General features: G+C 38.6%; 1 protein-coding gene across 4 annotated transcripts; it reads left to right on the plus strand.

Moving 5' to 3' along the window:
• Positions 1 to 215: 215 nt before the first annotated feature.
• On the plus strand, positions 216 to 17,388 carry XIAP (X-linked inhibitor of apoptosis). Of its 4 annotated transcripts, XM_058032884.1 has the most exons (8): positions 216 to 300; positions 2,313 to 2,436; positions 8,521 to 9,417; positions 11,157 to 11,256; positions 12,261 to 12,339; positions 12,935 to 12,968; positions 14,207 to 14,431; positions 15,835 to 17,388. In XM_058032884.1, the coding sequence occupies exons 3-8, from the start codon at positions 8,553 to 8,555 to the stop codon at positions 16,026 to 16,028; spliced, it is 1,497 nt and encodes a 498-aa protein (XP_057888867.1). In that variant the 5' UTR covers positions 216 to 300; positions 2,313 to 2,436; positions 8,521 to 8,552; the 3' UTR covers positions 16,029 to 17,388. The 4 variants fall into 4 exon arrangements, with proteins under 4 accessions (XP_057888867.1, XP_057888870.1, XP_057888869.1 ...); XM_058032887.1 differs by lacking the exon at positions 14,207 to 14,431; XM_058032886.1 differs by lacking the exon at positions 15,835 to 17,388 and having other exon boundaries at positions 14,207 to 15,809.
• The last annotated feature ends 544 nt before the right edge of the window (positions 17,389 to 17,932 follow it).

Raw genomic sequence — 17,932 nt, forward strand, 5'->3', positions numbered from 1 at the left:
AGGGGCTGAGCGGGATGAGAAGCGGGGCAGTGGGGACCGGAGGGGCTGAGGGGGCTGAGGGGAAGGACGAGCGGCGCTGAGGGGCCGCGGGCTGAGGGGCCTCTCTGCACTTCCTCCCGCCGCCGCCACGCGCCGCCCTCCGCCGGCGGGAGCCCGCCCGCCGCGCCCCCACCGGCCCGCCAGGGGGCGCTGCTCCTTCCCCGGCGCTGAGCCTGCCGGGAACCGCCATCTTCTGGTGACAGCGCTGCCGAGAGAGGCTCCGGTGCCGGACACCGGACGGGACGGGATGGGACGCGCCCGGTGAGTGTCCACGGCAGCGGCGGGACCGGGGCGGCTGCGGGATCCGGAGGTGGGCCGGGCTCCCCTGCTGCCCGCGCTGGGGGCTCTCACTGCTCCGGGCGGCTCGGCGGGGCTCTCCGCGTGGAGCGGGGGGCTCGGTCCCTCGGTTGTGCCCCCACGGCGGTGCCGGGGATGCCGAGGGCCGGTGCGGCCGCCGCTGCCCCCGGGCGCTGCCGGAGCCGGCGGGAGGTCCCGGTGCGGCGTTGCCATGGGGACGGGCGCGCCGCCGCCCGCGGGAGCGGCCGGGCCGGGCCGGGCCGGGCCGGGGCTGCCCGGAGGAGCCCAGAGCCCGTCCCGAGCCGTGCCCGGCTCGAACCTTCAGTGCTGCTCTTGGCCAAAGTGGATGAAAAATGCTCTATGCTAATAAGCGCTTCTGTGGTCTCTGTGGTTCTTTTGGCATATCTGAATATTATCTCTCCTTGCCCACTCTTTTATTATTTTAATTTTTATTAGGCCCATCACTTTCTAGGACTGCTTCTTGTTAATAAAAATGCAGTTTTGTTCGATTACAGTATTTATTAAGAATTCTATAGGGACAAGTTCACTGAAAGTAATTTTTTTCACTGGTAATTTAAGTTCAAGCAGTTCTCTTTTGCACAATGTCTTTGATTATATGCTTATATATTTCTCTTTAACAGTAAGTGTATTTCTGCTTCTGTACTACTTGTCTGATGCTTCTGTCTTCCTGCAGAAAGCCCTATAAATGGGTGTAAGTATGCGTTTTGGTTTGGGTAATTTTTGCACTGTTTTTAATCTGTATCTACTGCAAAATGCAGACATGTTTGCTGCACTACTTTCATTATCCCTTTGCTGCTACAGTCTTAAGTTTCAATTTTAATGCAAATACTTCAGGTAGCTAACAGGGAGAATTTAGTTCATATAGAAACTACAAGATCTTACAGTAGACTAATTTTAAAGGAAAAGCAACCAACTGCAGGAAAAAAAACTCTTTTATCTTTTTGTCAAATACCTTTTTTTTTAATCTAATACCTGGACAAAGAGCAGTAGGATACAGGTTTATGTAATTGCTCATTGGATACAGATTTACGTAATTACTCATTGAAGTAAATCACTCATGTAACAGAGAACAGTGAAGTATTGTCTCTAAGAAAGCAAGTTTTTGTGTGATGAATTGACTGGTTAAGCTTTTATCTGGATATTTTTAATTTTTAAATTGCTTCCTTTTGCTATCTACTTGACTGGTTTGCAGTTTTCTTTGAGGTCCTTTAAAGAATCCCAAGTAGTTCCTGTTATGAAAAGCTTGGCACCTACAGCACTGGCCAAGAAGGGCAAAGGAATGAGTTAATGATTGTTCTGCATCTGCTCTGACCTTGCCCTTTGCAGTCAGCAGCAAAAGTGAAAGAATGCTGATGAGAATGGTTGGTGTGGGTTTTTTTGACTGCTCCCACTGATACGAAACAGACTTGCATTTGTTATCAGAGAAATAAGGAAATGTGTGTTCATATCTCAGTTTTAGAAGTATGGAAATGGATTTAATTTCTGGCTGTGTGTACCTGTGATAGGACTTCTCTGTGCTGCTCTCCTCCCAAGGTGGGTGGTACAGCTGCAGGGAGCTGAAGAGTTCCAGAAATCCAGTTTATAATCAAACACAGAATTTCCTAGGAGAGAGAAGTCTGGATCTGAGAAGTCTGCTTTACATTTTTTTCTCCTTTTTTCTGCCCTCTAGTTTTTAATTCCAGGATTTTGTTTTGTTGTCTTTGAATGTTAAGGAGTATCCCCAATTTATGTCCCTTACTAGTTTTAGTAAAACATCTAACAACATTTCAGAGTTTCCCTGACCTCAGACTCTTTCAGCTTTAGATTATATTTTAATTATTTTAATTAGGATTACTTGTCCAAGGGACAGAATTTTAAATTTTTTTTTTGTCATAGCTTTGAAGTTGTGGCTTCACAAACAATGCTGAAGTTATGTGAAAGAGGTTTCTAACATTTTTTTTTTTTCCTACCAACAGGAATGTAAATATTGGACTTTGTTCTAAAGATTGGTGGACAATAGCAATGAAACCAGTATCTGCTTTGATTAGTCCATTGCTATACTTGGTCTGATTGGATGCTAATTCCTTAGGGAAAACTGTTGTGAGTACCTTTTGTATTGTTTTGTTTAAAAATGTCCAGTCCTTTGCTGCTTTTTATTTTTCATAGCATGGGATCTTTTTTACAGAGTTCTAATGCAGGATATTCTGAGCATGATGATTGAAAGTCAGGCTCAAGAAGATTTTTAAACATGGAAAATATAGCTGTGTGTGAAGACTGAAAGGCTGTTATTATGAAGAAGGCATTCTGCAAAGCTTGAATTGAGTGTCACTCCTGTCATATAAAATGTAAAATTAGTCTGCACATGTCTTGCAGATCATTGTCCTTCCCCTTCAATGATTTGGAGAGTTTCTTATTAAATAGAAAGGCAAGCAGAGTATTTTCAACAGGAATGGCTTTCATATTTTGTTTTCGGTAAAATATTAGAATTAGTTCCCTAGAATTTGTTCCTTAGAAGAAGTCAAAGTTAAAAGTAAAATATAATGGATAAAAGTAAAATATAATGGATTAAAGTAAAATATAATGGAGAATCCAAGAGAGATTTCCAAGTTTACAAGATGATGAGGGCTGTGTGTGTATAAATACCCTTTATGATGGGCGTATATATATATGTACATATATATACACACATATATGGATATATGCAGATTTTTCCTATTCTAATAGTGAAGCATTCCTGCTGTGACCCCAGAAGGAATCGGGGTGCTGTTCCCTCTCCCTCAGTGCAGCTGAATCTCAGGGTGCTGTTCTCTCTCCCTCAGTGCAGCTGAATCTTGGGGTGCTGTTCTCTCTCCCTAAGTGCAGCTGGGTCTCGGGGTGCTGTTCTCCCTGAGTGCAGCTGAATCTCGGGGTGCTGTTCTCTCTCGCTCAGTGCAGCTGAATCTCGGGGTGCTGTTCTCTCTCCCTCAGTGCAGCTGAATCTCGGGGTGCTGTTCTCTCTCCCTCAGTGCAGCTGGGTCTCGGGGTGCTGTTCTCCCTCAGTGCAGCTGGGTCTGGGGGTGCTGTTCTCCCTCCCTCAGTGCAGCTGGGTCTCGGGGTGCTGTTCTCCCTCAGTGCAGCTCAGTGGCAGCGATGATCGGTGATGATCGGTGATCGCAGCGTGGCTGCTGCGGGCGGTGGCACTGGCGGGGCAGGGAACGCCCTCGCCAGAGGCCGAGGCAGGAGGTGCCAGCCCGGTGCTTCTGCAGCTTTGCCTTGGAATCCCGGAGATTCAGCAGTTCTGCTGTGGCTTGAGTCATGTTGCTGTAGCTGAAGTTTCTTATCATAATATCTCCCTGATGAAAAACGCCCTCTTTTTCCATATTTTTCTTCAGCTAGGAGTTTAAATTATGTGTGAAAGAAGGATGTAGCACTGAAAGCTGAAGCTCAGCTCATTAGGAAAGGTGCATCTCAGGGCACTGCAGATTCTAATAGGCACTTTTTACTACTGGTTGTTCTTTTAAATAACCCCTCTTGACTCAGTATTTTTTTTGTTTGTTTCTTAGCCACAAGAGCAGTATCTTACTTGGGCTACAGGCTGCCAGTTTTTCATACAGAAGCTGGTATTTACTCCTTCCCTCTCATACATACAGCTAAAGTTCTGATGACATTTAACTTGGAAGTTCTCCAAAAGGATTTTCTTTCTCTGCCCTTAGCAGCCATGAAGTCATCTTTTTTTGTTTATTTCCCTATTCCATACCCATATGACTTCTTCATGAAGAAAATCACTGTGCAAATACTTCTCAGAATGGTATGTTTCTGTTGGCCTGGTTATGTACATTTTGAAGACAGGGAGAGCATGAAAGTCTTCGTGACTTAAGTCAGAAATTAGGAGGATATAATAGCCTACTATAACCTTGAGCAGCTGACTGACTTCCTGTGATGACAAACCCTGATGGGAGGCTAAGCAGGACCTGTTGGAAGAACAGACAAATAAAGCTGAGCTGATAGGGTTATGTAAGCTTTGGCACTGAATCAGGAGGCATTCTGTAGATACACACCCTCTCTCTAAAATAAATCAAAAATATCTAAATAGGTCTTTTTTTTTTTTTAATGGCTCTTGATAATTATATAAATACACTTAAATTTTCAAACACTGTTTAAATATATCATGTTTGTGGTAATTTTAATCTTTATAGGTAGGTTTTCAGTTAGCAGCATGCACCTTCCTTGATCTAATTGCAGCTGAGCAAGCAGAAACTGAAGTTCATTGAAGTGACATATGCATAATCTGTGTGTCAGCTGGTACAGTATGTTCTGTTTGATATTTACTTGGTGCACTACTCACATTTCAAAATTCAGCCAACAGTAAATACTAGCATGTACCCTTTGGTCAGGAACACGAGGCTGTGCAAGGAGATTGCTGACTTGGAGGTTACTGCTGTGCTAGTCATGTAAATGAATTAAAAATAACTCCTTGTAATGCCAGTCTAGTTTGGGGTTAAGGATGGAAATAATCACATCTAGTGAAATGTACTTAAAAGGGAAAAGTGAGTTTTGTACATTTCCTTTGAACCTTTTCCAATCTAGGTAATATGATCATGTTGTATTTTTGCATAAAATCAATACCTCTTAATATTTGTAAGGCTGAATTAAACATGTTTGTTTTGCAGATCCACAATGTACAATTTTGCATTTTGAATAAGTTAACATTTTTGCTATATATTTTTGTCTCTACTTTTTCTTCTGAACAATAATCAGTAGGCTATATAGATTGCTAATTCAGGTTGAAAGAGGGTGGTGTCTCGTGGCAAATAGCCTTCAGATGTTTAAAATCAGGATTAAGCTTGGCTTATCTTCTAGAAGCCTTTCAGGCTAAAATAGACTTGTTTACTCACTGTATAAAAATATATATAATGCTTCAATAATAGTTGAAATATCTAGTTTTTATAAGTGAAGATGATCTTTAACATTTCTGGATCTTCTACCTTTAATTCTCATGTGGTTAATTAAAACCTATGCAAAATGGCTTCATTACCTTCAGTCTACATGGACTGTACTCTGACCTCATGTTGGCTACTGGTATATATTGTAAAGTCTTGTGTGCCCATTTTAGGTGGCAGATTTTTGTGAGTTTATGTTTCTCAGCTCTAAACTATTTAAAAAATTTACCCTCACTCATTTTTCTGCTACAGTTAATATCTGTCTGAGTGCTGTTGTGGTGCCAGATATCATTCTAGATCATTATTCCAACTAACTGGAGTTAGGCAGCTGCTAAAAAACATGTGCTGAAGTAGTCTTCCTAAGCTAGCTGTAATTTTACACTATGAGTAGTTGGTTTTAACTACTAGTTGTTTGAAATAGAAATAATTGAAGATGATGCTTTATTTAAAGTAGTACTAATATTGTATATGAAACAGTACTTACACAGGCAAGGAGTTTGCCTCAGTGCTTGATAAAGATGTTTCTCATAGATACAACTATAGTGAAATGTAAACCAGCCATGTTTGAGGGCTGCTGGAAGGGAAGGTGTGGTGTGGCTGGAGCATTGTCAGACCTTGCCTCTTCCTGGGAGGGACTGGCCCTGCTTCTGTCATTGCAGGAGTTAGGTGAGGCTTTTAGAGTGATACTTGAACCTTTCTGCTCCAAGTGATCATGATTAAATTATGTGGTTGATATAATTTGAAAGAGCAGCTAGTTCATACTAAAGAATTGATCTGTTGTGATTGTACTCCCTGTGTCAGTACTTACTGCTCTCTTGGTACATGCTTTTCATACTGTTTTGATTGTGAGGATTGACTCCAGAGAATCCAAATGTGGCAAATATTTTCATTATCACCATGGGGAGGGCATAATATCTTTTTTATTCACCATGTTAACAAAGGATTTTTGAAGTATCCATGGCATTGTAGAAAAAACTAATGTACATAAAGCAAAAAATTAAAATTTAAAAAATTTAAATAGGAATTTTTTTTTCACTGTTTCAGAACTCATTTCTATGTAAATACAATAGAAATAGAGGTATGCTGCTATTCATACAGCAAAAGCCATATATGTTTGGTTTGGTTTTTTCAATGGACAGTTTGAGAAGGAGTTTTTGAAGGATGTGAGGTAGGCTTTGTTTGTGTTCTTGTAGAAAGTCTTTCAGGCACACAGATAAGGAAATTACTGTGCAGCTAACTAGTTTTGAGTAATACCAATTCTTTCATGAATGCAGTGTAGTAGTGATAGATGCTTAAGGTCACTTGAGATCTTTACAGTAACAGTTCTAGAGGCTTTAAAATAAGGCTTTATAAGAAAATAAACATGAGCAATAAACATAAAACCTTTTAGGATTTCATTTTAAAAAACAATTGTTTTCAATATATGTATGTATATAAAAATACATGTTTTATGACAACTTTCATATTACTAAATGTAATTACTGGTTTGGGTTTCTTTGCCCTTCAAAGTCAGAACGAGCATATAGGTCAGATTTGTAGGTCAGTCAATGCAATTTATTCAGATGCTATTTTTGAATTTGCTAAGCTAAACCAGAAAGGCACAGTATAATTTGATAATTTGTAGTGTTATTACATTAGTCATGAAGTGACAGACAGAAGGAATTAAGGCTGGTGCTCAGTTTGGATCCATGATTGCATGAAGCACCCATGCCAGGTGGCTGACGTCACGTTTCCTTCACCTGCTCACAGCCTAATTGTCTTTGTCATCTTGGCAGAGGATGCTGCAATCCTGCAATACATAGGCATTTTAATTTCCTCCTCCCTTTTTGAACCCTAAAAAAGGTTTTGTAGAAGCTACATGTGGTGTTATAGAAGTAATCATTGTAACATCTGCATTCCAGAATGTATAATCAATATTAATGCAGGTCTTGAGGAGCTATATTTTTGTGTGCTGGCCTACCTTATACAGACTGGAAATAGATATATTTCAGTATTCTTATAGAAAATGGAGAAGAACATTTGTTCAGTTAAGTACATACTCTGTTTTCCTTACATGCCTTTCTTTTTGCTATTTGCTGAACTATCACTGCTTTGTGCTAAGAAGTTTATTTGGGCAGTCTCATAATTTAATTTACCACTTTAAGATGTGATCAGCAATAGCCAAGACTTTTTAAGTTCATAGTATCACTGCACTTGTCTGGACAAGACATGAATGTTTACTGTGCTTTGACTTCATCCATGTTGGGAGGAAGGTGATGACACTGTCAATTTGTGGTTCTTGCACAAGAACTGCTGTAGCCAAGCTGCTTTGTTTCATCCTCAGCTAAGATGGGGCTTGTCTGAGTGCTCTGAGCAGCCTTCTGCCACAGAAGGGACATGAGGCAGAACTGGCAGCTGGTACTCACCCTGGAAAAGTATAGGCTGGGGTAGGAATGTGTGACAAGTGCTAAGAACAATGACATTCCTTCAGGTAGGGGAGGGAGGAAAAGCTGGGGTGATGGCAGGAGCACAGGAATTTTTCTAGAGGGTGTAGGCAGGGTGTGGAAAAGTGGAAGCAGTATGCTGGACATGAGCACTGGTCTGGGTATTCCCAACACACTGATCTTTAAAGCAATGCCCAGCACTTCAACCAGTGAAATATTTTATAGTTAATTTCACAAGATAGTTTGCTAAAATATAAATTGAGGTGTGTCTTTGCAATATAAGAAAAGTAAAAAAGCTTTTTTCTTTTTGATGACTGTTTTACCTGTGTCTGCCCACCTGTAATGGGCAGGAATGTGATGGCCTTCATATGAGGTTAATATATAGTTGTGTTTGAGAATTGAGCTCTAAAATCTTGCAACTATGGTCTGGCTCAGATCAGTATTTTAAATTTAGTAACTTTGTATTTCAGGTTCAGAAGCCTTTTGGCATGATTTTGGCCAGAACTTTTATTTGTATTTTGTTGACTTCATTCTTGCAATCTTCCTTAAGAAATAGAACATACTTTTAAAGGTATAAACCTTTAAAAGGTAAATGTTTATAGGCCTTTAAGACATCTTGATCTTTCTGCTTTTCTTTACAAGTTTTGTTATTTGATTTTAATACCTTGTTGTTTGCCTTTATATGGCAGGTAATGCAGGCAGGGGTGAAATGGGGGAGAAGAGGAGGAGTTGTTATTTTAATAAATAAAGGATGGTAGTTGAATTTAGCCATTTTCCAGGGTTGTATATGGGTATGATCTATCCTTCTCTCTGGGAAATTCAAACATGTGTTCTTTGTTTAGGAAACGTGCAGGGGAGCCCTGCCTGTGAGGAGATGACGTGCAATGTGCCCCCGAGCTCGGGAGCCTCTGCGGACACCGGCGGGGCCCAGGACTGGGCACAGGAGCGGGAGCGACGGGGAACTTTTGTGGGATTCCCACAGGACTGTCCTGTTTCTGTGCTGGCTCTAGCCCAGGCTGGCTTTGTTTATACTGGAGAAGGTGACAAAGTGAAGTGCTTCAGTTGCCATACTACTGTTGAAGGATGGGTGCCTGGGGATTCTGCAGTTGAGAGACACAAACAGCTCGCCCCCAACTGCAAGTTTATTACTGAATCTGCTTTTCTGGAAAGTGGCATGGATCCTGATACCCAGAACTACCAGAATGGAACTGAAAATGGTACCAGCAATTCAGCCCTCCCGTGTGCTCTGGATGACCCTGATGTGGAGGCAGATTACCTTTTGAGAACTAGGCAGGTTGTGGATATGTCAGATACTTTGTATCCTAAAAACCCTGCGATGTGCAGTGAAGAAACGAGATTAAAGTCTTTTCATAACTGGCCCCTCAATGGCCAGTTGACACCACAGGAATTAGCTAATGCTGGATTTTATTACACAGGTGTTGGTGACCAAGTGGCATGTTTTTGTTGTGGTGGAAAATTGAAGAACTGGGAACCCGGTGACAGAGCTTGGTCAGAACACAAGAGGCATTTTCCCAAATGCCTTTTTGTCCTGGGCCGGGATGTAGGAAATGTTTCAAGTGAATCTGTTCCTTCTGACCTTGGTGTAAGTGGTCTGAACAATGCACAGTACCCAAGGAATCCCTCTATGGCAAAATATGGAAAACGTTTACAAACGTTTTTATCTTGGATATATCCTGTTGACAAGGAGCAACTTGCTGAAGCTGGGTTCTATAGCATAGGTAAGTCAGACCTTGAAATGACTAATACCTTTTACAAAGAAATTGTACATGAGGAAGTGTCTTGTTATGGAAAAAAAAACAATTTAAAAAAATTTTTATATGCAACAGTGTGGGAAATAGGTTTGTAGAGAAGAAATAGTTGGCTTCTGATTGTGATAGCATGAATTATAACATCTGTATTGTCTCATCCTTCTCATGAGACTGAAAATGGAATGACATTTTTTAAAATGCCTCTCAGTTGCCCCATCTGTGGGTCAGAAAAGGGCATTATCCAGCAAAACAATTTGCCAGAATCTCTGTAATCTGTTTACTCTGATTACTCTGTAATCTACTTTTCACAGTTTTTATGTAAAATTGCATACATTGTAATGAGTATGTTTACTAGCAAAGTGTGGACTTGATCATAAATTTATTCTTAGCAGTAAAACAACCAAGTATGTTTTTTTGCCTGTTAAAACCTTTATAATACATCTTTCACAATGACAATTATTTGAGTAATAATTTTTAAGAAACAAAGTGCTGTCCCCCAGACCTTAGGTGTAAGGACTGGGCCTGTGGCCTGTACAAAAGGCTGTGAGCGAGACAGTCCAGAATCCAGGTGGTGTATAATTGTATTTAACATGAGCTTGCATTACCATGGCATGTGGACACCCAAAACCAGTGAATGCCACTACTGCCTACTTTATGAAGACAGTGGTGCCAGTGGAAGAGCTTTTACTCTTTGACATGTAGGGTTTGATTTGGATCAGGCACCGTCTCTGTGCATTGGTTTCTAAATTAGATGGAATTGCACAGTACCATTAAAGCCCTTTGAAATTCCACACTGAGAGATAATGCACAAGTGCAAAGTATTGCTCTTACTCAGTCACAAGGAAAAGGGGATTATCTGGGGTAATTTCTTGCTTTCGTCTTACTTGACTTCTCTCTTGCTAAGTCTCAGAACTTTATAGTATAATTATGTTTATTTTGCTTGTGGCCATAAATAAAATCTTTGCTATATTCCTGTGTAGGTTATAAATGGGCAATATTTGTACCCACTGGAACTATTTTATTGATTTCTCCTTGGGTTCATGGAAGTACCAATAGATCTGTATGGTGGAGTTGCACTAGCTGGGCTCCAGCTTATCAGACTGAGGGCTCTTCAGGCAACTTCTGTGAAAACTGCTCCCTGTGGCCTGAGGAGCATTTAACTCTCTGTGGAAACACCACCCATACCTCCTCTCATTCAATAAAAACAATATTTAAGCACTTTCTGGGGCAGTCTTGGATCACAGTAGGCACAGTGCTAGAACAGAGAGGATGCAGTTCTCCTCAGCTGGTTTTGCTGTTGCTGGTTAGGGCCTGTTGATCTTAATGGGAAATAGAGGACCACAAAGCCATGTAAACATCTCTCATTCTTTGTGGCAAGCATCTTCAGGCTTGTTTACCATTGGATAGAGCTCCATGATAACAGATTATTTTCAGCTTTTGGTTTTTTATCTATATAATTACTTACTAAAATAAAATTCAAGAAATTTGCTTCTCTTATTTTGTGTTTCATTAAGTTCAGTTCTCCCCTGAACATTTGTTTCAAATCATGTGTGTTGTCCTCTGTTAAAAGGGAGTTATTTTCAGTTATTTTCAACTGAAATTGTAAATCAGTAAAAGCAATACTTCTTTTCTTAGTGTAACATCGTAGTTGAAAACTTGGTATTATGCCCACACAAAGTGTGCAACTTCATTCTTGTGTGTTTCCTCAGGTAAGGGTGATCATGTTGTGTGTTTCCACTGTGGTGGAGGATTGCAAGAGTGGAAGGAAAATGAGGACCCTTGGGATCAACATGCCAAATGGTTTCCTGGGTAAGGTATCCCTTGTGTGTGTCTGATTTATTTACAGTATATTGCACTTTATTGGCAGTGCATACTAATAAAGGCTTGAGAAGGTTGATTATGGTTTAATACTGTTTAGATTTATAATAATTTTGTCTTATTTGTAACATTATTAAAGGGAAGATATGTGTTTGGATTTAACCAATGTTTGCTTTGTCAGCAAGAATTGTGTGGTTTTGTCAATATGTATCTGAGGAGTTTTGCTTGTTATCAAAATGCTACATTGTAATGGTTGTTTTAATAGCTTTGTATTGTAAAAGTTTGTAACTTATACAAGATATAAAATGACTAAACAGCTGCCACAGAGCAAACAAACCCAAAGTGGGTTAGTGGCATGGAATATAGAATATAGTTCTCTCTAATTTGAAAGGATTAAGGATTTCAGACAGTACTAGTAGTAGCAGGAGCAGAAGCAGTTTTTATAAGGACTGCCAATATTGTTTAAAATCTGTTCTGAGGTTTTGCACATCATCCTCAGTGGCAGTGTGGCATTCTCACAGCAGCTGTTGCTGAAGGTGAAGGAACTGCTGGAGCTGGAGAACTCTTGTCAAGGAGTTGTGGCATTCCCGAAATCTTCTGGTAGGGAAGGCTAAGGCTGGCTGGAAAATAATGAAAGAAAGCATGGAAGGCACGTGTTTCACCAGTGACTGTTTGCTTTGATTGTGAAAGACTAAAAGAAATGTTTGTTTTTCATTTGAGTGAACCTTTATGTTTAGAAATCTGTCATGAGCTGTCATGGACAACAACTCCTAAGCTTTCTTTTTTACCAAAAATGTGAGAAAGATAAGTACTGCTTAAGTGTTTAAGTGTTCTTAGAAATATACCAGTGACATCACAGAGGTTGACTAAACATTTAGAGATTTTAAAAGCAGGCAATCTGTATGTTGTAGGAAATTTGTCAAAGCTTCCATAGTTATGTAACAAATTTTTGCTGCTAATGCAGTTCTATTAAATCTAAATATTCTTATTTTTAGGTGCAGATTTGTGAGAAATGAAAAGGGGATAGAATTTATAAATAATGTTCACTTAAAAGATGGGTGTACGGATTCAACAGTAAGTTTCTTGCTTATTAATAATTTTGTTAACATAGCAAAAAGAAACAATTTTTATATGAAGTTATCTTTTAATTGCATGGCTATCATTTAATCCACCTGCTGCCACTTTGGTTGGCAGGAAGTGAAGGAATTGCAGTGTGTTTTGGCTCTGTCAATCAGAGTGTAGCCATCTCCCAGTTCTCCATAGCCTGGGTTATGGATCCCAGCCAGGGCACCTTGGGAATGTGGGATATTGGATACTAAACAGGTGCCATTTGTTTTATAGCCTGGGAGCCTAAGGTGGATGATGAATAATAGCAGATACATTTTCTTTTCTTGTTGGTAGAACATTGTTAAACTTGTGTATAGTCACTAAAATGTAAAACTGATAATGTTTTAGAATTCTTTTGTTGACTAAGAAATGTGTACATATGGTTATTGCAGAGATAGGTTAAAATTATAACAAAATGCTGATCATGTTCAGAGCAGATGAAATAGTTTTAGTCACTAAAATAACTTGAGATCAAACAGCTATTTTTTAATTTAGTAACTGTATGTATTTCCTTCTACTTTCTCCAGAATTGTAATTTTGTTTCTTTATATTTCACTTTTAGACAGAAGCTGCTGAAGGGACAATAATGCCTAAAGGTATCTGTTTAAAACAAATGGCTTCCCCTATTTTGGAATATCCATATTTGACTGTATAGTGACAGGAATGGTTAACTTTAAAAATAACCCTATTACGTTTTAAAATAAAGCACTACAGGCAAAATGTTGGATGATATTCTTCCATTACTTCATTGCTTCTAAAGAACTGCAAAGTGCATTTTATTTCTCTTAGAGGAAATATTATTACAATTTGGTAAATATAGTTAAGTAAAGATTGTGAGCAATGGAAGAAGTTGCATAGGACTGAGTCTTAGAGCTAGTGAGTGTGCAGCAAGTATGGAATTAGTAGTGCTGTGGGATGAATGCTAAACACTGACCAGAACCAGCCCTTCTTCATGGCAGGAAGAGTTGGTCTGTCCAGTGGCAAGGGCCAGGAAGCTGAGCAAGCTGAAGTAGTTTATTATGTCTTCCAGAATTACACATTCCTGCAATGCTTTTCACAAATAGCAAGCAGTAAAAAGACAAAACAATCAAAGGGGTAGGAGGAGGCCAATCAAGCAGCTTCATTCCAGGGAATGGGAGCTATTGACAGTAAGAGTGGCTACACAAAACCTGCTTAGAAATCTCTCCCATACTGCTCATTTATGAGAGTTAAAACAAAAGAACCTTTTAAAAAAAGGTTTTTGTTTTTAAAAATTAAAAATTCAAAAGTTTTGCTATTTGAACAATGTTGATAAGTAAAAGGAAGGGGAAAGCCCAACAAGTGGTTTCCCAAAGTGATGTTGTGTCTTGCCATGGATAGACCTGCTTGCTTGTTGGTGGTGCTGTGTTTTGGATTTATAAATTCAAATTATTTATTGGTTTCTCTCAACACATGTATGAGGATTTTTTCCTCTCTGAACTGATTTAAAATTGATGTAATGTGACTTTTCCATTTTGCCTTTTTGGATGAATGTCATTTGACATTCAGCTACAAAATTTGTGATGGTAGTTCTATGAGACATGTTATTTATTTTGAAGTAGTTGGCTTTAGTAGCAAATTTAGGAGGATTTCTATAATATAAATCGATGAGGGGAGACTGGGAAAGCTAGGATAGAAAAAAACCTCAAATCTGCAGTCTTTACAATTAGCAAAATGCTCAAATTGGAAATATGCTTCCTTTGATTACATATTTGTTTGCAAATATGTGTCTTAGAATACTGTAGTCAATACTGTCAGATAATCAGATTCATCCTTCTTAAAGTGTTTTTGTTTCTTTTTTAATTTCTTGTTTTAGATGGTCTCTTACAGAATCCTTTGGTACAAAGTGCCATAGCCATGGGTTTCAGTTTGTCTGAGATTAGGAACACCATGGAAAAGAGATTGCAGATGACTGGAGAAAGTCACACATCTGTTGAGGATCTGGTAGCAGACTTAAGTGCTCATAAAGAAAATACAAGGGATGAAGAACCAAATGAAATCCCAGTTGAGCAAGATGAGCTTATTCAGTTACAAAACCTCTGTGTGTACTTTCATATCAGTTCTTTAGTCTGTGAAATATTTTTTAATGTTATCTGTTTACCCTCTGATCCCAGTCTTACCTATAGTAAATTTACAGTATTGGAAATTAAATTTAAAGACATTTGGTTTGGGGCATTTGGAAAAAAAACCAAAACCCTGAACAAATAGTATGTTAAAATATTTGAGTGTAGCAGCATTTATAAACATCATCTCTAAAATAAGTAGTATTGGTATCTCACAGGTGTGTAACAGTGACAGTCTAGTATGCTTCTGGTAAAGGTTGTACGTGCTAAAAAAAGCCAAAGTTGTTGTGACAATAATATTTAAAACTAAAAGCAAGAATATAGTTATAAGATGAACTATAGATGTGGCAAAGTGAAATAGACCCAGGGACACGCTGCTGTATTTGGTGTATTCAATGTGCATTTATTTACAATATATCATTTTGCTTGGGGTAGAAGTATTTTTGTTCTTGGCCAATAAGAACAAGTGTGCATCTAAGGGGTGTTTCTATTCAGTATTTTTGTTCCACCTTTGCTGGGACATGCAAGTCAAGCTCAGAAAGCCCTTGTGGTGCACTCTGCAGAGAGACCAAATGCAGGAGTTCTGATTCAGGAGACTTGTCATTTAAGGCAAGCATATGGGTGAATTCATAGGGGGGGCAGAGACCATCTGGTTGGCATGATAAGCTGAGATCTTACCAACCCACTCTTTTTAATAAGATTTTTAACAGGGCATTATGGGGGAAGAGGAACTTGCAGTGCAACTGGACCTTATTTTGGTGGTTGGCTGTGCAGAGCTTCCCCCAAGTGGCAGGGGAAGGTTTCTGAATTTTGTATTTTCACATGGGGCATATTGGAATAATAAAGAGCTCATGTACAATGCCAGATTGATTCTTTCTGTGTTACAGATTTTAAGCTTTTTGAAGTATGGGCATTTTGAAAATGGGGACAGGGAAGTTGCATCCTCATTTTCTCATTGGGAAAACTCAGAAAAAGAAATAAAATCCAAATGACTTAACCAGTAGCAACAAGCCTTTCTTTCACCTTCTGCTCAAATTTTGGGGAAATTTTGTCAGAGAGAGGTCTGTGAAAAGAATGGTTCCTGATTGAAATATGCATATCCTAAGTTCTGTAGGTATTTCAAGCTCTTACCAATACAGATAGATGTACTCCCTGCTTGCATTGGCCTGGGAGATGTAATGGCATAGAAGGGGAAATAAAAAAAGAGGATTCCATGCTGCAGCTAGGATTCCTCTCTTGTAGTTCTTCTTGGTTCTTTTTAAGAGTGTGACCTTTAAGTCATATGAAGAACACCTTGTCCTTGTGTGTAAAGAGAAAAAAAATAATGAGATTCAATGGTAGTAAGTATGTTAACTTGTTTTTATGTGTCTGTTTTCCTTAGACCTCAGTACTGAAGAGAAGTTAAGACGTTTGCAGGAAGAAAAGCTCTGTAAAATCTGTATGGCTAAGGATGTGTCTGTTGTCTTCATTCCCTGTGGTCACCTGGTTGCCTGTAAGGAATGTGCTCAATTTCTTAATGAATGCCCTCTGTGTCGTAAAGATATTATGAAAATACAGGAAGTTTTTTTGTATTAGTGAAATACACAGCCCTGTGGATGCAAATGTTTCTTGTTTTATTACTTTAAAAATGTGTAACATAATGGGAAAAATGCAGTTAATTCCAGACTGTAACCATATGGCAGGACTTAGATTTTCTGCTGTCAAACTCTACACATTTTAACACTTTACAAATTATTTTCCTTAAGTGATTTTTTTGTATGTAAAAAGCAATATGTATGAAAGGCAAATATGTATGTTTTGTAACTTCAGTTCATAGACCTGATATGGGAAAGCCCAAGTAATGTAAACCTTTATTTATGTGATCATTGCTTTGTTTCACTTTGGTAGGACTCTATGACTCGAGTTTGTGCAAATAGAGTTTGTACAAAGAGCCTGTCCCTATATAAAATTTGTAAATAAGTTAATTCCAAATATAATTGTATACATGTATATTATACCTGAGATTTTTGCTTTTTCAAAATATTATGTAGGATTGAAAATAGTCTCTTTTTTTCTGTAACTTTGGTTGTAACATAATTCAGACAATACACACAAACCTGCTGCTGTAACCTTATGGTTACTTCTGCTACATTTTAGGTTCATCTGTTTTAATTTAATTCCTGTCTCCCTATCTGTTTTTCTGGTTCAGATGTATAAATTGTCTTCAGTAAGCTGGTTTTGGACATCTGTTTTTCACAAAGTTCCATCTTTATATAAAAGGTATATTAATTTTATTGATTAAAAGGCAACTCAAGGAGATTTTGTGTACCCTGTGCCCTTTGTGAGAGGAGGCTCATTTTAAATTTGCCCCTTACACAAAAAGATGTTCAGTTTGACATTTTTCTTGTTTGGTTTTTTTTTGTAACAGTGTCATCCCAACTGATTTATTTGCTAATACTTTACACTGCTTCATAACTTATGTTTTCATAGGAGAGAAGATTAAATTTTATCTCCTAGAAAATGCTTTTTTAAAATTCACTGGCAGTGTTAGAAATCTTTCAGTTTTGTTCATGTCAGTTTGCAGCATTTAAATTTAAAAGTTAAGAACTATTCTAATGAGAGCCACATTAAAGTATTTAAACTATTTCTTGCTGGACTCATCCCTCATTTCTGATTTTGAAAGTATCACAGCTTTGTATTTAAGTACAGCTGTTTTATGATCACTGCTTGATTATGTCACTTCCTTACTTTTTTGGAACTATTGATACATTCTGTGTATATATTTTTGAGTTCTACACACTAAGGTTTAGAATATAGAAAATACAGAACATAGTTTTTCATGTTATTAAAGTTTTGAATACACAGAAATATATTATCTACCTTTTCTATTTTTTTAAATCTCTGCTGTGTAATGGTATGAATATTTAAAATAAAGTGCAACCCAGATGTTCCTTGATCAATGTATTTGATTCTCACATTAAAAAAAAACAGAAGGCTGCTTTCTTTTGCTCTTTGTTTTATAATTAAATTAATTAATTTAACCTGAATGTTATTAAGGATAATGAATATATTTTAATCTGAGAGAAAATAAAATCTATTCTTTGTATAGATTGAAGTTTGTTAATTATAAATCTAACATTAGTTTTGCTATTTTTTATGGTTGAATTTGGTCTTGGGAATAGATGATGACTTAGAAATTCATGAAGGATTCAGTTTTACTTTGCTTTTTTGTGTCTTTGTGAGGAGTTGAACGTTTCAGATAATTCATGCATACAGGGATTTTTTGGGACAGATACAGACTGGCAATCCTGTTGGTTCCTAGCTGCCATTCTTCCCTACAGGGAGGGTCTTCTGTCCCTATCAAGGGAAATGGGGAGGTTGTTAGCCTTGAGCTGCTGTGGCTTGTCAGAAATAGCTTGTTTGGTTAGGGCTGCACCCGTGTGCTGCTGACTGGTTGAAGCAGATGGTTGGTTACCTAAGCCTGACCTGAGTCATGTGAG

This window comes from Melospiza georgiana, chromosome 12, assembly GCF_028018845.1.
Source record: "Melospiza georgiana isolate bMelGeo1 chromosome 12, bMelGeo1.pri, whole genome shotgun sequence".
Classification (NCBI taxonomy): Eukaryota; Metazoa; Chordata; class Aves; order Passeriformes; family Passerellidae; genus Melospiza; species Melospiza georgiana.